We start from the raw sequence: 24874 nt of genomic DNA, 5'->3' as shown, positions 1-24874 counted from the left end.
GAATATCACTAGCTGCAACAGAATACCATCATGGATACCATTTTTATGTCTCTGCGTCCGGTATGAAGGAAGTTAGAGCTAGTTTCACACGGCAATGCAAACCAGTGTTAGCGCAATGACTGGAAGTCTACAGGAACAGTTAGCATGCTAGCTGTTCCTGTTCATCCGACACTGGAGAAGTAGATAAAGGGCTTCATTGCCAAAATCTCAAACTATTAATTTAATATGGAGGTCATTACAGTCATTGGAACTAATTACAGGGGTTTTTCTGTATAGATAATTCTTATGTGGGCCTTCTAAGCTATCATTTTCGGGATGGAAAAACAGTTTCGGTGTCAATTTAAGTAACCAAAACCAGAAAAGATGTTGAACTATAAATATTTTTTAATAACCATCTTTAATTACTAACAATCAAATAAAAGACAGACAGTCAGGAAGAGTACTAAATACAAAAACCAGACATTCATGGTACATGCAGGAAATTAGAACTTCAAAATTATCTCTCAGCTCCATGCCAGTGTGTAGAATTGCTTGAAATGTGCATAAAAAATGTTTTTCTCAAATTTTTCTCTCAGCTCAATGGACAAAAGTGTAGAATTGCAGAAAAGTTGCTTAAGGCCTACAACAGAAACATGTTCTCTACGCCTCCATGATACCTTTCTAGCTTAATAGACTGTGTTTAGAGTTTACATTTCCTCGTCCAATGAACTGTGAGGTTAAAATAATTAAACTGTCTACCAATGCTGATGACTTCTAGGCCTACTTACTATTATCATTCACCTGATGATAAGATGTGACTTTTTTTGTTGCGAACATATGATCGGGGTCCCTGGTCGCCGATTTACCTGGGCAGGGGTCCCTGGGTAAGAAACGTTTTAAAACCCCTAGCCGAGCCATTGTCGATCTAATAATTGAAAACTGAATCGACCCCAGCACTGTAACACCGCTTGTGCGTCTTACATGATAACTTCGCAAGGCGAAAAGGTTACAATTTGTGGTATATTTTCTTGTAGGCCAAATGTGAGAAGATTACAAGCAGTAACAAAAGCGCGGGAGGAAACGGACAGCATGCACCTGCCTCGGCTGTTTCCCTTGACTCAGCCGTTTCCCTGTTATAGCGTGCAGTCCATCGATCCGGTTTGGTAGGGTCTGTACTATCCGGGATCCTTGGGACTTCCCTACCCACTTGAAGTTGACATTTAAAATGGTTAAGGTTAGGTAAGGGTTAGGGTACGGTACTGTCCTGTCTGGATAGCCGTGTCGGTTTGCTCTTGGTTTGTTTTTCAAATATCACATAGGCTAGTGGCGATTCTATTTAATATGATATCGGTTTGGTAAACCGCTAGCTTACAAATGCTGCCTAAATTAAGCAGAATCCATTGCCATTAGTGGAAACCAAGACTGTTCTCAAGGAAGGCCTGGTTGTAGCTAGATATTTTTCGATTTGCGTCGGGGATCATTTTTGCATTTGAGCTAACCATTTTCCTAGCCTTAATCGAATTATCCTAACCTGTCACGTTCATCCTAACCTAAATGTGGCGCCATGTCGATGGACGTTAGGTTAACTCGTTGACTGACATTTCCTACAGAGTGAAAAATGTGTTAGGGCAGGCTATTTACATCAACAAGTAAGTAAGCAATAATGGACCAAGCAACCACAAGTCTAGTATCTGAAGTGTTCCTTCAGATACTAGATACAGATACCTTCAGATACGAGGGCTCCAACGAAACGGTGAGTCGAGCTGTGACTTTATCAACAAAAACAAAGCTTTTTTGGAAATCCTAAATAGGCTTAACTAAAATGTGTCTAGGCTACTAATAACGACTGAAGCAATTTAAAACACAAAATTACATAGTAGGCCCGCCTATCAGTGTCCTGTTCTTGTATTGGATAGATGTATTATGGTAGTAGGGATGGATGGGTGACGAACTAACAATATTGGCGAATTTAGATAGCCATGTGATAACTAGGCAGGCTAACTTTAAATGAAAGAGAATGGGCGTATTGAGAGAAGAAAGGTGTTGACATGGTATATAATAGCATTATCATAATGACATCATTTTCAGGAATATGCCTACTCCCTTTACAAAGTGAGCCTACAGGGCCTAATACCACTGATTGATTGCACATGTTACAGTTGACATTGGTCTCATACTATTGGAGATGAGAAGGGCTACACATGTTACGTGATTATCCTTGACTGGTGGTGAGCTGAATGCGTGATTGGGAGGTCAAAGTGATGATAGGATAGGAGTTCTAGCTGGTCACAAACTTCAAACCCACTCTTACAGGCCACCAAGCTCAAGGCAGTGAGGTCAGATGTCATGCATTAGCTAGTTCAGAAGGGGCGCAGTGTTTTCTGTGCCTCTGGACATGGAGTACCAGTCACACAAGGGAAAGTTCATCGGTCTGCTCTTAGACAAGCACAACATGTTGACCCCTGTGGTGTAGACCTCCTACAGAAATGGCTGCAAAACATTCCAACCACACAATAATGATTGAATCAAAGGTTATTCAGCCGCAACGGGAGTGGTGGAGCAAACCTTCATAGAAGACATATGGAGCAGAATCGCAACCTTCAGAGGCTTTGCCCCTGTGAAAATATCCTTCATAGATATGTCCACATTTCAACTGTTCTGCAGTGTGTGGTGGAAATCCCTTTGTTTCCTCTTTGTGTCTGTAGTTTACAGTGGCCCATGTGCTCACGTCAGGTTGGTTTTTACACTGAGAAACCCCCCCCCCAACCAGCAGCACTAAACCCCCCAAGGCCAGAGGAGGCCCCACAGTCATAGACCTGCCTAGGCATGCACCTGCCAAGCCCCACAGTTTCTGCTCCTCGGTCTACTCCCCGACAGCGGATTCCCCCGGCATTCTGCCTCTGTCGGCTAAGGCCCTGCTGTGTCTGTGCTCCTCTCCCACTCGGTTGAGACAAGTCGTTCCTGGCTTCCAAGAAGCGAGGCCGAAGCAGGCAGCCTCCGCGTGATATACACGCAGTGCTCTGTGTGCGCGCGAAACACCTGGCACCCACAGACTTCCCCTCAGGTCTAAGACTCTCATTAGCACCTAGCCAAAGACAGCCCTTGCTTTCATCTCAACCGTGTCCGTCACAGACAAAGTGAGGCGCATCCTTTATAAACAAAATAAAAACAGACACGCGGAGCCTCCGCATGTAGCCTAAACACGCTATGTCCACAAGAAAGCCCCGTGTGGTTAAGTAATCGACTTCATCAAGGCATCCACACGTTGCCTCCGAAACTGGTACGTCACCACTGCAGCAAACACACCATGGAGAGTCGGAGGCGAGCCGATTGGCTATTGCCATGCCAGGGATCGGCTCCAACACTGCAGGCAACTCCACGCAGGGCCAGGGCATCCACTCAGGTCCGCCCCATGGCAGACTGGGTGATTAATGGGCAGTAGCATAGCTAGCAGACTGTGTAATTATGCTACTTAGTCACTCAGTCACTCCAGACAGAGTGAAGTCAGCAACACTTGAATTCAGTGGGATTTCTGGGATTGGCAGATGAGTTTATACGTTTTTTGCTCACGCTCGAGTAAATACGGCCTTAAATTAATGGATAACAGAAAAAAAGGGATAGATGAATAATGATTACTCCCAAATTACCAGCAAATCAGTCAGAAGTCAGTTTTCGTGCAAGGGAACATGAAATGTTAGCAGTGGCGGTTCTAGACCATTTCAACTGGAGGGGGCCAAGCTGGGGCCAGTTGTACTGTTAGAGGGGCCAGTTACATTAGACGTTATTGTTGTCATCGATTTCTTCACTGCATTGCAGGCATTAGCAGGCAAAAGACCATGTTCATAATCATCATCGTTGCCACTGTCTAATAACGGTTGTAAAAAAAAGAACGATAGCAAAAATGAGTTATGTAAAAAATTATTTCATACTCCACATTTAGGGGGGTCCACAAGGGGGTCCAAAATTGTTGTCACAGGGGCACTGGCTGTTGATGGCCTCACACGTTCCTTCAGCTCAGCTGCATTAATAGTCAAGCCATTCAGCCTGCTGTCTCAGTGGGTAAGCCCCATTGGCAAGCAGTGATACATGGGAGCCTGCTGTAACAATGCTCACCTGTACTCCAAAGGAGATCAAAAAACAAAAGTGTGTGGTAGGGGGAGGAGGAGGGGGGTGAGGGAGTAAGCAAAGCGCACATGAGCTGTGAACGAGAGGGGGGGATTTTTACCCCCCCTCTCACTTCAATGGCTTTTTTGTCAGGGTGGGGTGGGGTGCAGCGGCGCACTAATCTGTCAGAGTCAGAGGCTGCCGTGATAGGGTTGCGCCCCGCGGGGGGCCTGAGGTCATCCCGAGTGGCACTCTGATCTGATCGGCAGCGATTGTTCCCCCGTGATCCTCTCCCTCTCTGTCTCCCTCTTTCTCTCTCCCTGTCTCAAGGCCTCCAGCGGCACTCAGACAGCCCAGGCTCGGCAGAGTGTCAGAGTGTCTGTAGTTACATTGGCAAGGCCTCTCTCTCTGATCCTGCTGCCGTGTAGTGTGGTGTCGCTGGCCCTGTCTGGGGCCCCTGGATTCTCTGTCTTACAACACATACAGTACACATTCTCTCTCAATCTCTCTTGCTCACTTTGTCTTTATCTCTCTCTCACACACACACACACACACACACTAGCTAACTCTCATCTTACACTCAAACACACAGTCACAGTTGTACTTAAAATGGGCCAGGGAGCTACCCACATAAAATCCAATGCTGTATCACACTCAAAAATGTCTATGTACGCTGATAAAAAAAGCAGTACAGTTTAGCAATGTCATAAAACAGATATGAATGTTCTGTCTCTGAATTAGCTTAGAGTACGTAAAGATGCAGTCTGGGACCTTAAGCACTTACAAATGTGTAACATATTGTATAAATTGGAATTTGTAAAATATCTGCCTGAAACTCTGGAGCATCATGTTAAAATCTACAGCAATGCAGATGTGGTGCATGGGTGATTGCGCCACATCGCATACAGATGTAGGATCTTAATTTGAGCCAGTTTGCTACAGCGGGAATTTTGATCTTTGATCCCCAAGTCTCATCTCTGCAACTCCCCAACGGGCTCGGGAGGCGAAGGTCGAGTCATGCGTCTTCGGAAACATGACCCACCAAACCGCGCTTCTTAACACCTGCTCGCTTAACCCGGAAGCAAGCTGGACCAATGTGTCGGAGGAAACACTGTTCAACTGATGACCGGGGTCAGCCTGCAGGCACCCGGCCTGCCACAAGGAGTCGCTAGAGCGCGATGAGCCAAGTAAAGCCCCCCCGGCCAAACCCTCCCCTAACCAGAACGACGCTGGGCCAATTGTTCGCCTCCCTATGGGACTCCCGATCACAGCCGGTTGTGATACAGCCCTGGATCGAACCCGGGTCTGTAGTGATGCCTCTAGCACTGCGATGTGAATTATTATGTGGAATATAATTAATGGACATTTTTTGTAGGGGTTGATACATTTTTCATTAGTATTTTCTTAACCTTGAATATACTACAAGTTTGCATTTCCTGGTGTGCAGGAAAAACCTCAAATTAAGATCCTATATCTGTAGGTAGGTAAGGGCGTGTTTGTGTGTTTATGAAAGTGGCATACACTTGTGAATAAATAAACAATAAAATTACAAAATCCTATAACTACTTTATGGCAAACGTAACAGCTTCTGGAAGATGCCGTGCAGTTTTGTTTGAGCTTGTCATCACAGTAAGCATGTTAAAACATGGACATAGCAAACATCACCTCCCCCTTATCTTAGGAGAAAAATCTGGCAATTAAAATTAATTACTTCAATGAAACTATAATGGTTTCTGGCATCCCTGGCTGATCTGGGCTGTCTCGTTGTGGTGATTAATCCATGTTTAGGCACATCTAAAGAAATGTCCTCTCACTGTCAACTGCGTTTATTTTCAGCAAACTTAACTTGTGTAAATATTTGTATGAACATAACAAGATTCAACAACTGAGACAAACTGAACAAGTTCCACAGACATGTGACTAACAGAAATGGAATGATATGTCCCTGAACAAAGGGGGGGGGGGTCAAAATCAAAAGTAACAGTCAGTATCTGGCGTGGCCACCAGCTGCATTTTTTATTATTATTATTAAACCTTTATTTAACCAGGAAGGGCTCATTGAGATTTAAAATCTATTTTTTAAAGAGCGTGCTGGCCAAGATAGGCAGCACCAAGTCATTACAAAAATTACAGACAAACAACATGAAAAACTACAAGTAATCTAGTAAAAACCATAGAATTCACAAGAGTATAACAAAATCAAAAACAGAAAATTAAAAACATTGACAGGTCAGGGAATCAGTCTCAATATCATTCATCAGTGATTTAAAAATATCAATTAAGTACTGCAGTGCATCTCCTCCTCATGGACTGCACCAGATTTGCCAGTTCTTGCTGTGAGATTTTACCCCACCAAGGCACCTGCAAGTACCCGGAGATTTCTGGGGGCAATGGCCCTAGCCCTCGACCTCGAATCCAACAGGTCCCAGATGTGCTCAATGGGATTGAGATCCGGGCTCTTCGCTGGCCAAGGCAGAACACTGACATTCCTGTCTTGCAGGAAATCACTCACAGAACGAGCAGTATGGCTGATGGCATTGTCATGATGGAGGGTCATGTCAGGATGAGCCTGCAGGAAGGGTAACACATGAGGGAGGAGGATGTCTTCCCTGTAACGCACAGCGTTGAGATTGCCTGCAATGACAACAAGCTCAGTCTGATGATGCTGTGACACACACCCCCAGACCATGACGGACCCTCCACCTCCAAATCGATCCCGCTCCAGAGTAAAGGCCTCGGTGTAACGCTCATTCCTTCGACAACAAACGCAAATCTGACCATCACCCCTGGTGGGACAAAACCGCGACTCGTCAGTGAAGTGCACTTTTTGACAGTCCTGTCTGGTCCAGCGACGGAGGGTTTGTGTCCATAGGTAACGTTGTTGCCGGTGATGTCTGGTGAGGACCTGCCTTACAACAGGCCAACAAGCCCTCAGTCCAGCCTCTCTTAGCCTATTGCAGACAATCTGAGCACTGATGGAGGGATTGTGTGTTCCTGGTGTAACTCGGGCATTTGTTGTTGCCATCCTGTACCTGTCCCGCAGGTGTGATGTTCGGATGTACCGATCCTGTGCAGGTGTTGTTACACGTGGTCTGCCACTGAGAGGACGATCAGCTGTCCGTCCTGTCTCCCTGTCTTAGGCATCTCACAGTACGGACATTGCAATTTATTGCCCTGGCCACATCTGCAGTCCTCATGCCTCCTTGCAGCATGCCTAAGGCATGTTTCAAAGCAATGGCACACTTTGGCCATCTTATCTTTGGTTGTTTTTTCAGAGTCAAGTAGAAAGCGCTTTTAGTGTTAAAGTTTATAACTGTTGGACCTAATTGCCATCCTGTCTGTAAGCGTTAGTGTCTTAAACAGCCGTTTCCAGCAGTGCATTCATTATTGTTTATGGTTCATTTGACAAGCATGGGAAACATGTTCAACACCCTTTACAATGAAGATCTGTGAAGTTATTTGGATTTTACGAATTATCTTTGAAAGACAGGTACTGAAAAGACGTTTTTTTTTTGCTCTGAGTTTATATTGCCAGCCCAATTGGTGAGGCACAGGGAGTTTTAGGAATGCCTACTGTCCTTTACAACACATGAACTGCACACAAACACACACACACCCAGTCAATCTTAAATACACAGACACAGATCAAATATCATCAATAGGTAAACGCACGAAAACGAATAACAAAAATGAGCGTGTGTTGTGTTTGTGTCTCTTTTATTGTACATGGGCCTTCCCAGAGGATAAACAAACGAAAGCGTTAGTGTGTGTGTGTGTGTTATCTTTGCGAATCATCAGAGTCTCGGAAGGCTAACAAGAGGGAGCCTTTGAAAAGGTCAATACGAATAGGTCATATCCCTTCCCTGAAGAGGGGCTATTAGCTTTTGTTTAGCTTCTGATTACTGGGGGGGGGGGGGGGGGGCGGAGGAACGGAGGGGGTGGCGGGGAGCATGCACAACTTCCACTGCATTAAGCGCTGTGCATAAGCGTCAATAACACTCACCAAGTTCAAACCCATTCCGCCAAGGAAAAACTAAATCAAACGCAGCCTGCTTGCAAATCAACTATGAGCACAGAATATATTAAACCAATGGGACAAAAAGCTACATTTGTATATTGAGAAGGCAATCCTCTTTTTTGGGACAATCTGCCTCTGTGGAGGCCTCCCCTGGCCATTATCTACTGTATAACCCTTCTGAGGCAGTAGTTTCAGAGAGGGCACTCTATTTTATCAATCTAGCAGCAGATTCTATAGATGAGCTTTCCTTAGAAAGCTGTATGGAGAGACTGTGGAGACTGTGTAGGGTAGGTGCTAGGTAGTGATACTATGTCTGGCTGGGGTGGTACATGACGTACTCCCCCACCCCCTCACCCCTTTTGTGTGTTGCAGGTCCCTAGCCCTGGGGCAGCAGTACTCGTCTCTGGGCTCCCAACCCATTCTGTGCGGCTCCATCCCTGGCCTGGTGCCCAAGCAGCTGCGCTTCTGTCGCAACTACATCGAGATCATGCCCAGCGTGGCCGAGGGCGTGAAGCTGGGCATCCAGGAGTGCCAGCACCAGTTCAGGGGCCGGCGTTGGAACTGTACCACCATCAAGGACAACCTAGCCATCTTCGGCCCTGTGCTGGACAAAGGTAGGCTTCTTACTGTAACAGGACTGTTTGTCTAAAGAATACAAATATACTCCTCTCCCCAATGCCTGTATACTGCTAATGGAGGTATTTATGTGAGGGATATAATTTATATATTTTTGGGGGATATATGAATGACAGCCAAGTATCATATAAAACATACAAAAGGGGGTTCTAGGGGGTTTGCAGGTTCTAGGGGGTTTGCGGGTTCTACTTTTTCTCATAGTGGTGATAAAATCATTAAAGAACATGTCAGTGAGAAAATGGGAAACAAAGAATGTAACCAAATGTGAGGAAAGTACAGTAAGCTGACATAGGAATAGAAGAACCCGTTACTCTGCAGCTGAGCACTGCCTGTCCCCTGTGCTCCGGCTGACAAATGACTCGCAGGGTAACAACAGTAATATACACCTTTCCTTACGGCAGTGAGAAATGAGCGCCGACACAAGGAGGGACAGGTTATTCAACGTCCATCCCTCGCTCTACCTCCAACATCACGTCTTTTGAGTTTGTGTGTCCTCTTCTGGGTTTCCCAACCTTGTTGACGTTTGTTTAGACAGTGAAAGGACGGTTAGTCAGTGTTGTGAATCTCTCAAGATTAGCTCGCACAGTTCAATTTGATACGCAGTTGTTACAGTGGATACACTGGAGATCATCTATCAGGCTTTTCACACTGAATACTAAGCAACGGTCTTAATAACACTGACTGGTTGCTTTAAACAATCTGAGGCAAAAACACAGAACGCACAAAAAACAGAACCCGGGGGTGCTCGGAGTACGCCTTGAAATCCCTAATGATGAAGATGGGTCTTTGTGTTGTGGAGTGAGGCTGCTGATTGGAAATGAATTAGCCTGTGTGTCAGAGGGGAAGGGATCTGGGCAGGAATGGGCAGTGTGAACCTCCCTCGCTCTCCTCAATAAAATAAATAAAAAGGGAGAGGGGAGGCCAAATGAGATTACAGGCAATAGAAAGGGCTGGGGGGGGGGCTCAGCTCACCCCTACTGTGCATGAAGACCAGTGCGGCGCCTCACACAGCCCGGCTCCCACGGACAGCTCATTCACATCCCTTTTTGATCTGTCATTGATTAGAACGGCGAGGATTGGGAGAGTGGATCCTCGCACCTACCTCATTCGGGCGGCACGTTGGGGTGAAGTGGAAGGAAGCAGGGGTTGCTGGCGAGGAGGGGGCAGCCTGAGTCGGAGTGACGGGCAAGGGTTTGGCGAGGAAGCGGACGGCGGCCCTCACAAGAGGGGGCTGAGCTATTTACCTCCATCGACAGCCTTTAACGACTATGGGGTGAAGATGGGGGTGGAGGTGGTGGCTGGGTATTGGATGGATGGTGTTTTCAGGCGTGGTGCAAGAGGAGGGTGTTTGGGGGGGGCCGGGTGGTTAACAGGTGTACATGACCAGCTATGGCAAGGTGAGCGGAGTTGTGGGGGCGCGAGTCGCTGGGCCCTTTGTGTGGGTAATACAGTGTGACACAAGGGAAACAAAGGCGGATTGATGGGCCCAGCAGGTAGCAGGAGCAGCGCTAGCCTTGGCTGACAACCAGAGCTCCAGGGGCCCACAGCTCACAGGCCCCTGTTGTGGAGAGCCCGGCAGGGCTTGCCAGGGTAGCTGGGACTCCCGGTCTCCTCCCAACCAGAGGTGTATGTGATCCAATCAAACAAACATTCACAGGTTTTAGTACAAAAATGTTGCTTTATAGCTGTTCACTTAGAATGAAGCACACTGGGGGGGGGGGGGAATGTAGATTGTGGACACTTGAGACAATTTCTTTAGTCATGGTTTTGTGACTATATGTTTACAAGATGTATTAACTGATTAGATAGCGTGCGACATGCTTTCATGTAGATAAGAGGTGATGTTCAGTGGTAATCTCGTGACTTTTAATACGTTTCCACTTCCCCGGATTTCCCATCAGAGCAGCCACATGACCTCTCACCCTATTATGAACCTATGACCCTACTCAGCCGTTCACATGAAGGTTTCATTCAAACAAAGGATGTGTAACTTTAAAATGCTAAAATCAACAACAAAAAAACGGGTAACCTCATGAAAGGCTGTGAACGCTAATTAACTTTATGAACGCATGAAATGTCCCCTGGCAACCCAGACTACACCTTTTTCGATTATGATTCTCTCCGTTTCATGCAAATCAGCACTACAAAGACTTGTAGATCGGCTTACACTGTAGAGTAACTAACTTCCCTGCAGGTATGTAGTAGAGAACACTACCGACTACAGTCAGTTTTAGGGGGGCTAGGCCTCCCTAGATTTAACAGTGAATCCATTGCGGAGTAGGCCCTCCCGGGCTTTTGTGTGTGTGTGGGTGTGGGTGTGGGTGTGTGTGTGTGTGTGTGTGTGTGTGTGTGTGTGTGTGTGTCCCTGCCTGTGTGTGTGCAGTCTGAGGTGGTGCTGCAGAGAAACGGATGAGCCCACAGTAAGTGTGCTGTGATTGCGAAACAATGGTGTCTGGTTACATAATAAGCTGTTGCGCTCAAAAGGGAGGCGTAACTCCATCTCTCAGCACAAACACGGCAGCGGAGCAGAGCAGATGCCCTGCTCAGTTTCTACCCAGAGACCCCCGTGGGCTCTGACAGAGGGAGGGGGAGGAGAGGGGGGGGACAACATTCCTGAAACACTATCCAGATGCAAAACAGCACACCTCAGGGATGACAGGAGATCACCGAGATCTCACTGAGCATTAGGCCCGACTGACACCAGCCACAATAGGTTGATGTCACAGCCAGGGGACATGTCTACTGTAGCCACCGCTACGATGTCTTCCAAAAATCATAGGTAGGTGAAGTTGAGCTGATGAGAGTCAAGAGAATTTCACCGTGTTTAGTACACTGATCAGAGCCTAATGTTTTAACTCCTCTCACGGACATGTCTCGGAATTTTCTACAATTCTTGCAGTATCCTTTTCATTGACCCTGCCGTATTGAAGCTGGCAGCAGTGAAACTTGCTGCGTTAAGAAGATGTGGCACGAAAGACTGATTCATTTAATACACTCTATCTTTTTCCTCTCTAGCGACCAGAGAGTCGGCGTTCGTCCACGCCGTCGCCTCAGCGGGGGTGGCGTTTGCTGTGACTCGGTCCTGCGCCGAGGGCACATCCACCATGTGTGGCTGTGACTCCCACCACAAGGGTCCCCCGGGGGAGGGCTGGAAGTGGGGCGGCTGCAGCGAGGACGCCGAGTTCGGGGTGCTGGTGTCCAGAGAGTTTGCCGATGCCAGAGAGAACCGCCCTGACGCACGCTCTGCTATGAATCGGCACAACAACGAAGCAGGACGCATGGTAAATAGGCCTACACTGAGGATTTACTGTACTGCACATCTAGAATGGATATATTGGTAGTGCATGCTATACGGTTAACTATACAACTGTTGGTAACACAAAGCCATGCACGTCATGTAAATACACATATGTACCAGCGTTTACTACACAGCCAAGCGGGATGCAGTGTATAAACTTAAGTACATTCAGTACACATATATCAGTAGATAATGATACAGGACACACCCTGAACACACCCAGGCCTGTAACTAAAGAAAGATTTAAAAAAACACAGTAGCAAAAATACAATGAACAAAGATCTGCTTGTTTGGCAATCGGATGGAATTATCCACAGTAAACATTACAGTACCAGATTACTAATTCTATGACAGGAAGGATTTTGGTATTTGACTTAAGTTCAGTCCACATTTCTGCGAGTTTCTGCCTGAAAAGTAGCACTTCAACTTGAATGATTGGGTAATTATCTGATGTAAAAAAAAAAGAAAAGAAAATGCCCCTGCCTTTCATGTCTCCAATCCTAACCGAAATTCCCTGAGAGACAAATAACCAGAGTTAATGTGAGGGGGAAGAGAAGGGAATCAGCTCGGACTTAAACCATCACTCGCTGCTGTCATTGCTCAGTGCAATATCTGGTGAGCTACTCCTCACCAACATGCTGAGGGGCAATTGGAGAGACCACAACAAGGCAGTCCTTTGATCTGACTAGACAGGAGCAGGGAGACCACAGGAGCTGCAAAACGGCAGGCAGGCCAGTCAGGACCCCTTTCTCTCTCTCAACCCTGATCCCAGCCGCCCCACCTGGCCCTCTCACGCTCCGTTGTTTACCTCGGGGCCCCTGGGAGATGCCAGGGGCCTGACAAGCCCAGGACATGATGTCAGAACTAAGAACCTTTCCACCCCTCACCGCCCCCACTCCCCTCTCGCCCAAAGGTGCCACACACACCTGCCTTCCGCCGCAGCTGGGGGAATTCTGCAGCTAAATATAGTTGGGGAATTAAAGCAAAACAAATCTAAACAAAGGTGAAGAGAGCCAGCCGCTTTGCTCACTAAACGCAGTGACTTCAGAATGAATTAGCGGCCGCACGCTACAAATGCCTGCGTCTGTTTCACAGCTGCCTGAACCACACCTGTAGACCGAGTTCTCAACCTACAGGTCGGTACTCGGTAGTCACTAGTCAGGTTATTGATAAGAATAGTTGTTCAAAAATGGGCTGTTTGGTGATAGACTAAACAATGAGGGCGATAGACAAAACAAACATGCCCCTAGACTAAACAAACTGACACCCAGACTAAACAAATCACCATCAGACAGAATGTGTTATATTGACAAGCTACCAATCACATTTACTGTACACTGGTGAATTCATCTGTTTCCTTCTCCCTCTCCCTCTTTTTCTCTCAGACCATCCTGGACCACATGCACCTGCGCTGTAAATGCCATGGCCTGTCGGGCAGCTGCGAGGTGAAAACATGCTGGTGGGCGCAGCCCGACTTCCGCATGCTGGGCGACTACCTGAAAGACAAGTACGACAGCGCCTCGGAGATGGTGGTGGAGAAGCACCGCGAGTCGCGCGGCTGGGTGGAGACGCTGCGCGCCAAGTACGCCTTCTTCAAGCACCCCACAGAGCGCGACCTGGTCTACTACGAGGGCTCGCCCAACTTCTGCGAGCCCAACCCGGAGACGGGCTCATTCGGCACGCGCGACCGCGCCTGCAATGTGTCCTCGCATGGCATCGAGGGCTGTGACCTGCTCTGCTGCGGCAGGGGCCACAACACTCGGACTGAGAAGCGCAAGGAGAAGTGCCACTGCATCTTCCACTGGTGCTGCTACGTCAGCTGCCAAGAGTGTGTGCGCGTCTATGACGTGCACACGTGCAAGTGAGAGCCTGTGCGCTCGCTCGGACAGAATGATGGACCACAGCAGCCATCGCAGACATAGACACACTGCAGTCATCGCATGCATACAGACTTAAGTACAGACAGACACCAATGGGGAATGGCATTTCTGTACTGGAACTCTATACTTCTGGACCCTTGTAATAAAAATGTCCCTCATATCCTTCTTCCAAGCCCTGCGTCCCATATGTAGGTCCATTTCCATTGGAACAAGCTCAGTCAGTTTGACCAGTTCCCATTCCTGCAGCATTGGGCCATGACCCCTTCTTTATTTATCCCCCCCCCACACACACGGCTGTGATACCGAACTTGTAATCATTGCAGTAACCGATGACTTTCCAGACCATTGCTATCGAATGGACATCTTTTTAACTAACACCTGATTTCACCAGTCAAATCACCTGGCTGGTCAACTATTGTGAACTAAAGCAGTTCCCCAACGTCACTCCTCAATCCAAACAGTACTGAACACACGGCGGCAGCCCAGGAACCTACCACTTAACTACTGAGCGGGCTGTTTCTGGACCCTGCCCTTCTAAACTAAGCTACTGAGCTGGTGAAATCTCCACTTTCCCAACCCCTGTACTGCAGCAGTCACCTAGCTGAGACGCCTGGAAGATGTGCTACAGCGTGACTTTATAGCCCCACATTTCTGAAATATTAGCAATGGGCCGGGACTGGAGGTGGTATGCAGGAAGGGAACAAACATGCTTGTTCCCACTCACGGACATTTCTGCACATGTATGCACTATTCAGCTGTACACGAACTGTCTGGACGAGGTGAAACTTTAGCAATTGTTATTTATGAGAGCAAATGCATTCTTCTTGTTGATCTCAAGATCAGATAGACTTTTCTGGAATTTCCCTTACAGTATTTGAGGAAATTATAATGATATGTCATATAGAAGAAAACATTCGCAACCAACAACAGGTAGAGGGTTCAGGTTTAAGAGACCGTACTTCATTGGATTAAGATTGAATTCATGGATCACCAGGTCATTTTGCACTTGCAATAGGCCCAATGCTAATGAATAATTATACTAATAGCGGGTCGTACTACAACAATGAGATTATAATTATATCTAACACTGGCGGTCCATTTCATTAGGTTCCTCATAGCGCTGGGAAGTCCTTGTTCTAAGCTAAACCCTACTCACCAGTGAAATGTGACGACAAGTGGAGAACGCAGACAGTGTCAAGTCTTCAATAGCCCCCTTTCCTCATCTCCTTCCCTTAATTGCCACTGACGTGAAATGTCTTGACAATAGAAGCAATGTGATGGAAACTTGTTCAGAGACTACGTGTCCGTGGGAAACAAATGGAGGCTATTGGGATACAGCTGATGTGAGCGAACGTGTGTTTGTGCTGACTGCCAGTGACAGGGGTGTGAGGGTTAGGGGGAGGGATGGCAGGCACGAGAGGTTTCTACACATGTTCCGACAGTCCTACGTGCTTCCTATTCATTATATTTAACAAAAATACAATTTACCCAGGTAGTATAGGCTCCTCTCTGTGACATACGGTAGCTTAGCAACTGCGTCACCCTCTAAAAAGCCCTCCCTACCAGGGCACGTTGTCGTTCCTTCCTTTCCTGCCCGCTATATCCAAAGTTTTGTACAAAGCTTTTAAAGTTAATAATTCCCTTTTTATTTTATAATCTGAAAATGTTATGTTTTTATAAATATTATTTATTATACAATGTGTATATATCTGAACTAAGATTATATATTTGAAGAACAAATGACTGTCTCATGCTTTTGCTTCTTAGCCAGAGGTACTTTTCTAATCCTTTCAGTTTGTAAGCATCGATTCCTCTACATTTCCTTACCAAATCATGTATATATAGACATTGCACATAACACTTTTGAACTCATTTTTAAATGGCAAGCTGCGATGGTGTTCCAAACTGTGATAGACAGTTATCCATGCTTAATAAATAGTCCGATCCTCACTATAACTCAAAATAATGTCTCAATCTGCTCTAGAACTCTGAAACTGCAATTCTGCAATTTCTCTCGATCAAGTTCATTTCTCCCTGATAAAATTTATAGGTGAATGACATCTGCATCAATCAATAATATATACACACACACACACTTAGAAAAGTACTGTACGAAATGTTCATGTGTCCAATTTTATTGCGATAATACAATTGCAACTAGTTTTACACCGTTCAAGACTTCATTGCAAATAGATTTAGTGAAAAAAAAGCACACTGGTCACTGCAAATAATGTATACATCTGGATGACATATCCATACATTTACACTTGATTTGTGTTGATCTGAAACAAACCTGCATACTGTACTTCTGTATATAAATGGCAGTGTGTTAGGCATGCACACGGATGGGGGACGGGGGGAGGTGTGCTATAATGTCGGGCGTATAGCCTTTATACAGAACAGTGTACTGAGACTCTTATGGATCAGGACTAGGAGGTAGAGATAAGGCCCATGGGTTATAACAGTCAAAAAGAGGGTTGAGCCATCCTGAAACAAAATCACATCTCTCCTGTTCTATAAAAAGGCAGACACTCTCTGGCGTACACAGGCTGAACGACAGCTCGCACACACACACCGCAGAAATACTGAGGGAGGACCACCAGTAACGGCAAAGAGTAACAACGATACGCTTTTAAACCTAGTATACCTCCACTTATCCTCCCTCGCCTCTCGTCCACAAAGAAACAGCACAGCCATCCAACAGCAGGCAAAGGCACAACAGAGGGTCTCCAGAGGTCATTCATAGAGAACAGCGTGACACAGAAACAATTTCAACAGGAACATCAGGCGTGGTTGGGGAAGGAGGGGGGGTTCCCTTCTAAAATGGTCTTGGTCTGAAAATGGATCACTTTTTCCAGTTACTATCTAATCAATATTAAGTAACATGATTAAGTATCCATGACAATTATTCATAGAACAAAGAGAGTCAAAAATGAAAACATAATAAAACCAAAGTGAGCAGAGCTAAGTAAAGGCTTGGAACCATCAGTTCCTGGAATGATTCGAGATCGAGGCGCGTAACATCGAACCCACAATAGGTCATAGGTCATCGTATACACGTTTGTGCTTACACTTTCCTCATCTAATACCACCTTATTTTGGCTTTTTATACATAAAATCCCACGGAGTGCTAGCAGCACAGATCACAACACTTTGGATGCGTCTCTAATGGCACCCTATTCAGTGCACTTGTTTTGATCAGGACCTATAGAGCTCGGGTCAAAAAGTAGTGCACCATATAGGGAATAGAGTGCCACATGAATCATAAATAAAAATTGTACACAGAACAAGTGCTTAATTCTCACTTAAATTTACACACACAGAGAGGTCGTGTTGATGAGGAAGAGGCTGGGTCAATCGGGGTTGCCGTGGAAACGCGAGGTACAGAGATGACACAGGGAGCGTTGGGGACGGACAGCACCCAGGCTTCCGCTCCTCAGCCACTGAGGGTAAAAGTGAGAGGGAGTTAGAAGAACAGGAAGGAAGAGAAAGAGGGAGAATCTGCATATTTTTTGGGGTTCCAACCCTACTCGAACACACCCCTGCTCTACGCTTTGTTCAAGTACTTACTGGGAGAGGCAGCTACTGCTGGGCAATGCAGCTCCACCGTGGACTTAGACGGGTATAGAACCCAACCTGTGGGGAGCAAGGAGACATACATCCATTAAATCCGTCAACCAACCAAACGAGAACTGGGTGGTGTGAGGGGACGGAAGAGAAAAGTGTTCTACTTACGCTCCCTGTTCTCTCAGCAGGGTAAGGAACTTACTAACTCTGTATTCAGGATCCATCTGGAAGACACACATACACAAGCTTGTTAGCGCTCTTTGGGCATGTGCCCATCTTTGCCTACGTTTTCTATATAACCTCCTTTCCAACAACTTGTTTAAAAGTAGACTGCAGATGTTTCTCAGTGGGCCTGGGGCCAGCACAGCACAGGTGCCTGCAGGGCTGTCTGTAATTGGCTGGGAAGGTGAGAACCAGCTCACAGAGAGACAGAGACAGGCAGACACAGACAGAGAGACAGGCAGACACAGACAGAGAGACAGGCAGACACAGACAGAGAGACAGGCAGAGAGACAGACACAGACAGAGAGACAGACACAGACAGAGAGACAGAGAGACAGACAGAGACAGAGAGACAGACAGAGAGACAGACAGAGACAGAGACGAAAGACAGACACAGACACAGACAGACACCAGACAGACACAGACCAGAGACAGAACAGACAGCACAGAGGACAGCACAGACAGAGACAGACAGACAGAGACAACAGAGACAGACGACGACAGACAGACAGACAGACAGACACGAGACAGACAGGCAGAGAGAGAAGACGAAGAGAGACAGACACAGGACAGAGAGACAGACAGACAGAAGACAGACAGAACAGAGAGACAGACAGGACAGACACAGGACACAGACAGACAGACACAGACAGAGACAGACAGACAGAACGAAGACAGAACGACAGACAAGACAGAGACAGACAGGACAGGACGACAGACAGACAGAGAGAACAAGACAGACAGATCAGACAGAGACAGACAGGAGACAGGACAAGAGACAGACAGAGAGACAGAGAGAGAGACAGAGAGAGAGACAGAGAGAGAGACAGAGAGAGAGACAGAGAGAGAGACAGAGAGAGACAGAGAGACAGACAGAGAGACAGACAGACAGAGAGACAGACAGACAGACAGACAGACAGACAGACAGACAGACAGACAGAGAGAGAGACAGACAGAGAGACAAACAGAGACAGACAGAGAGAGAGACAGACAGAGAGAGAGACAGACAGAGACAATGCAAAATACATGGGAGCACTCAACTACGGTCATCTTGACTATGGGTTAGATATGAGATATGACTGGCCTAAACACGATTAGCTGTGTTCCATGAAAGAAGTGGAATGTCATACATTGCATGTAAAAGGTATAAACTGCCAAAATAAAACACTTGAGGAGTTAGGGATTTGAAGAGTTAGGGATACAAAGTTGGGCTCCTGAGAGGCGCAGCGTTTTAAAGACACTGCATCTCAGTGCTAGAAGCGTCACTACAGACCCTGGTTCGATTCCAGCCTGTATCACAACCAGCTGTGATTGGGAGTCCCATAGGGCGGCGCACAATTGGCCCAGCGTCGTTAGGGTTTGGCCGGGGTAAATAAGAATTTGTTCTTAATCGACTTGCCTAGTTAAATAAAAGTATATTGAAAGCAGGTGCTTCCACAGGTGTGGTTAATTAAGCAATCAACATCCCATCATGCTTTGGGTCATGTATGAACATTCCCAGTTGCCCATTATTATGGCTACCACGGCTAGAAGAAGAGATCTCAGTGACTTTGAAAGAGGGGCCTCAAAAGGAGCACAGGGAGTTTAAAGTGTTCGCGTCTCCGTCACCAGATCTCAACTCAATTGAACACTTATGGGAGATTCTGGAGCAGCGCCTGAGACGGCGTTTTCCACCACCATCAACAAAGCACCAAATTACTTTCTAGTGGAAGAACAGTGTCGCATCCTTCCAAAAAGTGTTCCAGACACTTGTAGAATCTATGCCAAGGCACATTGAAGCTGTTCTGGTGGCCCAACGCCCTATCAAGACACTTTATGTTGGTGTTTCCTTCAATTTTGGCAGTTACCTGTACATTTCCAGTGGTGGCAAACTGGTTCATGCTTTCCTATTGAGGAAAGAGGATTTGAAAGGTAGGATTGGGCAAGAAAACTAAAAATGTCAGGTTATTGCATAACCCATCTTTTGAATTGCCCGTAAGGTTGTTTCTGGACAGGGCCTAAGAGAGTAACAACCCTCACAACAGCAGATAAGACCTTTCCGAGGCGCTACGTGGTGTTTGTGTGTGGCTTGCATTCCTCTACAATTCACAGCATGTGAGCACATAAGACGGGGGAAGTATGCGGAGAATGGTCGGGAAAGTACAGCGATGACATTATTGGGGCTCACCACACAAATCATTGTTGAATCCAAACTGGTTTTAATTAAAAAGGTCGTAATTAATGGCGGTTTGTTTTGACTGAAACCAGACGAGAATCCGTGACTCCTCAGACTGTGGTTGTCTAGGCCAAGGTTCTCCAACTCCCACTCTGGGAGAACCAAAGGGTGTGTGCAGGCTTTTGTTCCAGCACAGCAGTAACACACCTGAACCCACTAACCGTGGTCCGGATCGAAGGAGGCCATGACTAGGTGATTATTTGATGGTTCGTGCTGGGCTGAGACATGTCAACGAAACAGGGTGTGCGTCTCTCTCTCACCTGCACGGCCATTTCGATAAGCATCGTCAGCTTCTTGATGCCGATCCACACCCCCTGGCCCTTCACCGCCTTGGCAATGTCTGCCCGCTCATTCTCCTGGAAACTACCTAGCATCTACAACAGACAGAAAAGCAGTCTGAAAAACTCACGACGAATGCGTCGCTACATTATCACCATCCCGACTTCAAAACTGGAGAGTGAGGTACATACATTCCCGTGTGTGTTGCCTGTGTGTGCATGTCTGCGCGCGTGTGTGTCCGTGTGTGTGTGTCTATGCCTACCTCCAGGGCCTCGACCAGCTGCTCTCCTCTAGAGATGTTGGGGATGTGGATGGTGGTACTGAAGGCGTCCAGCATCTCCATCTCCTGCAGCACGTCCTTCCTGCTGGTGGTGCCGATGATCAGCAGCTTACGGCCCTGTGKTTGGGGGGGGGGGGGGGGATATGACGCAGAGACCCACGATGGAGATGGATATTTAGCTCAGGGACAGATAGGACATCCTGTAAAAAAAAATGTTTTAAATGACGTGCGGAAGCGGAAACCCTCATCCAACAGCATGCTTCGCAGCATCAAAATACAGAAAAAGGGTATGGGGACATGTGTATGGGTAAGGTGGGGTCAACTACTCCCGTATATGAGCCTTGTGCCTATTTATAAAGCTTCTGCCCAGTCTCTGTCAGAGGTGGACCACATCTACCTAGCTGCTCTAGTCTAGTTGACTCTGAAATCAGGGAAGTGGCCTGTTTCTTTCCCTAGAGGCCCTGGTCGCTCAGTCGGGGCCAGAGGAGAGGAGAGGGGGATTATGGGCCGGCTGCCCCCCCATGGTGCAGAGGGGGTGTTTCCCTGCATGCAGATGAGGTGCCACACAGGCGGCGGTTGCTGCCAGGTCCCCCCGGCTCTCTCACAGAGCCCATTCTCTTCCGTTGTCCCCCCCCCCCCCCCCCCCCCCCAGAGGCAGGCCTCCCCTAGCCCGGGCTCCCCGCTGGGCCTGGAGCTTTACAACCCTGGAGAAACAGCCCCGGCTCCCATTCACACCAAGCATAACAGCCTGCCCGGACCAATACATTATCACAAACACATCTATACTGCCATATACTCCCTTACATACACACACATCCAGGAGAAACAGCCCAGCTCCCATTCACACCCAGCACAAAACAACAGCCTGGCCAAAACACTCTCATACACATTAAACACATTCACAGCTGAACGTTGCCTAGACTAGGGCCCTACCGCCTAAAATGCCGTAGAGGCCTGGCGGCTATATTTAGGAGACAAAGCTCACATGAACACGCGCACAGTCGTTAAAGCTATATATACTATCACACAACTAGGAAACCCTTTTTGATTCACTCCGCATGGAAAACGACTGGGACCATAAGCATGATTTGCTGCCATCTTTCTGCCACTGCTAAAATAACAACCGGAGCATGGGCGCAGAAAATGTCAAACGCTAAAAGAGCAAACACACGCGCGCACGCATTCAAGAAGAGCCGCAGAACACTCACCTTGGGAGGGTGTTTCTTGAGGAGGACCAGCAGAGCTTGAAGGACCAGGTTTGAGAAACGAGGGCCAATCGGGACATAGTCTGAGAACAAGGACACGCGTAAACTCTTCCGTATTTATTTTAGGCTGCGTATGTATGTAATAATGTATAATACATCATTATCAGTACGCTGAAATATATTTTCTTCAGCATTTAATGCCAAATGTGGTCAAATAACTAACTTGATTTTATAGCTCTTTATTTGACCATCTTCATTGTGACCATCAAACTGTGCAATAACCCCTTGTATTGAAGCTCCAGCTATTTCATTTATAATTGTATTACATTTTCAACGAGCAGCACCAACCTTATACACTTTCAAGCTACACACAGCTCTCGACACCTGCCACAGTATTGTAGATACATAAACGTACATATGACACTTTTTAGCTGGTCATGGCAGGGTTAACAGAAGGAGAATGGTGTTTTTAGCTGGTCATGGCAGGGTTATCAGAAGGAGAATGGTGTTTTTAGCTGGTCATGGCAGGGTTTATCAGAAGGAGAATGGTGTTTGTAAGCTGGTCATGGCAGGGTTATCAGAAGGAGAATGGTGTTTTTAGCTTGGTCATGCAGGGTTATCAGAAGGAGAATGGTGTTTTTAGCTGGTCATGGAGTGTATCAGAAGGAGAATGGTGTTTTTAGCTGGTCATGGCAGGGTTATCAGAAGGAGAAATGGTGTTTTTAAGCTGGTCATGGCAGGGTTTATCAGAAGGAGAATGGTGTTTTTAGCTGGTCATGGCAGGGTTATCAGAAGGAGAATGGTGTTTTTAGCTGGTCATGGCAGGGTTATCAGAAGGAGAATGGTGTTTTTGCTTTATGAGCATTTTGTTCTCTGTTATAACCCTGAACTTAAAAGGATACTTAAAAAAGAAGAATGGTGTTACCACAATGCAAGCAGAACCTTACCCAGCAAGCGCTCAATGTCATCTACCACTACACAGCTCAGCTGGGACTTATAGGCATCTTCAAATATCTGGAACAAAGAGGGTTAAGGGTGGTGAAGACACAGGTACTGGCACGTGTGTGTGTGTGTGCGCACGTGTATGTATCCCTTTCCTCACCTTCTTGATGGCCTGGCACTTAGCGATCTCGGAGTGGCCAATCATCTTGTCTGGAGAGCAGATCTTTATAAAGGGGAACTGGGATTCCTCTGCGATCTTAGCTGCCAGAGCAGTCTTTCCACTGTTGGGGGGACCTAGGTGAGAGAGCATAGCATACTATCTATCGATATATAAAAAACCCATAGCCGACGTGAGAAAGACCTTTAAACGGGTAAACATTCACAAGGCCGCAGGGCCAGACAGATTAATAGGTGTACTCCGAGCATGTGCTGACCAACCGGCAAGTGTCTTCACTGACAAAAAGTTCTACAGCTGCACCATCGAGAGCATCCTGACTGGTTGCATCACTGCCTGGTATGGCAACTGCTCGGCCTCCGACCGCAAGGCACTACAGAGGGTAGTGCGTACGGCTCAGTACATCACTGGGGCCAAGCTTCCTGCCATCCAGGAACTCTATACCAGGCGGTGTAAGAGGAAGGCCCTAAAAATTGTCCAAGACTCCAGCCACCCTAGTCATAGATTGTTCTCTCTGCTACCGCACGGCAAGCGGTACCGGAGGGCCAAGTCTAGGTCCAAAAGGCTTCTGAACAGCTAATCAAATGGCTACCCAGACTATTTGCATTGCCCCACCCTCTTTTACGCTTCTGCTACTCTGTTTATTATCTATGCATAGTCACTTTAAATATACCTACATATTACCTCAATTACCTCAACTAACCGGTGCCCCCTGTATATAGCCTCGCTATTGTTATTTTAATGCTGCTCTTTAATTATTTGTTACTTTTATTTTTTACTTATCACTTATTTTTCTTAAAACTGCATTGTTGGTTAAGGGCTTGTAAGTAAGCATTTCACTGTATGGTTGTATTCGGCACATGTGACAAATAAAATGTGATGGTATTTTATTTTATTTGTACCGAAGGGAAATCGGAATAATATAGTTCATAGTTATACGAAAGTTATTTCAAGTTAATGTCCCTTTTAGGAGTAAAGGAAAGAAAAATATATAGACTAAAACAGTATCAGTTGTTTGTGTCCTTGCTCATCTTTTTGTGTGCCTTGCACTAACCTCAGCATCTTCTTACTAGCACGGACTTTGCTGCTATCTGCTTTGTTGATGTACGTTTCACTTAATTGCGTGGACGTGGTGGACGTAACTAGCCACCTTAAGACAAACGCACTGCAAGTCGCTCAGGATAAGAGCACCTGCTAACTGACTAAAATATACACATTTTAGTGTATATTTGAGTGTGTGTGTGCCTTACCTTCCAGTAACACAGACACCAGTGGGGTGCGGTCGCTGTTCTTGGTCTGCTGCACCAGCAGCTCCCCGTCATCCAGCACGGCTGTCACCGGGTCGCCCCACTTAATGATGCCGTTCATGATGTAGCTGGCATAGTCCTCGGAGTTGGTACCAAATGCCTGGCCAGGGGGGCGAGAGAGAGGGACACAGGTGGAGGGAAAGAGAGAGCGTCAGACCTATTAAATCAGTGCCTTAAAAAGGGTCCCTTATTAAAATTGCTTCTTAGGAACATCTCAAAATGCTATCCAAGATTTATTGGCCAATTTCCTGCATATAGTAGACAATGGACATTGCCATCTACTCGATGTGATGGTAGAATTGTTGAAAGTGTACCCAAACGTTGGAAGAGGACTCTTGGATGTAGGCAAATGGTAAAGAGAGAGAAGGATGGAGAATGATAAAGAGATGAGCAGGAGGAAGGGGGATCTACTCACAGGTTTGATGTCGTTGTCCAGCGAGGCCAGGAAGTCGTCTCTGTGGACCTGCAGATGCTCAGCCTTCTCTAGGTCCACCTCCACCGTGGCACTGGCCTGCAAGGGGACAGAGGACAAGGGGGGACATGTCATTAGGACGATCCAATACAGACGGTTCAATAGATGTTCAACTAACTATCAACAAACTGCTCGACTAACTTCAGCCCTGATCCTAGATGATTTATGGCACTGTGATGTCGAGGAGTGGCGACAAAACGACCCCAAATAAGTTAACGCTGTTCCAGCAAACCACTCATAGTATAGTACCGACCTTTATTTTGTCCTGTAATGATGCTGACGTGATGGTTTGGAC

At 46.7% G+C, this 24874-nt stretch overlaps 2 protein-coding genes across 2 annotated transcripts in view; one reads left to right on the top strand and one right to left on the bottom strand.

Annotated features, from left to right (window-relative positions):
• The window catches only part of LOC111967676 (proto-oncogene Wnt-3), a 37078-nt gene extending 21227 nt beyond the window's left edge, over positions 1 to 15851 (top strand). The window contains exons 2-4 of the mRNA XM_023992910.2: positions 8474 to 8715; positions 11753 to 12018; positions 13421 to 15851. Coding sequence (XP_023848678.1) covers positions 8474 to 8715; positions 11753 to 12018; positions 13421 to 13900 — 988 coding nt within the window. The 3' untranslated portion in view covers positions 13901 to 15851. The remainder of the gene's footprint in view (positions 1 to 8473; positions 8716 to 11752; positions 12019 to 13420) is intronic.
• A 983-nt stretch (positions 15852 to 16834) lies between these two features.
• Positions 16835 to 24874, bottom strand: part of LOC111967675 (vesicle-fusing ATPase) — a 42835-nt gene continuing 34795 nt past the window's right edge. Inside the window, exons 13-22 of the mRNA XM_023992909.2 lie at positions 24523 to 24618; positions 24051 to 24207; positions 22786 to 22919; positions 22631 to 22697; positions 21687 to 21766; positions 20461 to 20595; positions 20180 to 20293; positions 17651 to 17706; positions 17486 to 17551; positions 16835 to 17358 (exon numbers count right to left, since the gene is read on the bottom strand). Of these exons, the coding sequence (XP_023848677.1) occupies positions 17530 to 17551; positions 17651 to 17706; positions 20180 to 20293; positions 20461 to 20595; positions 21687 to 21766; positions 22631 to 22697; positions 22786 to 22919; positions 24051 to 24207; positions 24523 to 24618 (861 nt within the window). The 3' untranslated portion in view covers positions 16835 to 17358; positions 17486 to 17529. The remainder of the gene's footprint in view (positions 17359 to 17485; positions 17552 to 17650; positions 17707 to 20179; positions 20294 to 20460; positions 20596 to 21686; positions 21767 to 22630; positions 22698 to 22785; positions 22920 to 24050; positions 24208 to 24522; positions 24619 to 24874) is intronic.

The sequence above is a fragment of the Salvelinus sp. IW2-2015 genome, linkage group LG8 (genome assembly GCF_002910315.2).
Source record: "Salvelinus sp. IW2-2015 linkage group LG8, ASM291031v2, whole genome shotgun sequence".
Lineage (NCBI taxonomy): Eukaryota > Metazoa > Chordata > Actinopteri > Salmoniformes > Salmonidae > Salvelinus > Salvelinus sp. IW2-2015.
The sequence above is the reverse complement of the archived record's forward strand: the minus strand, read 5'-3'. Positions and strand labels throughout refer to the sequence as shown.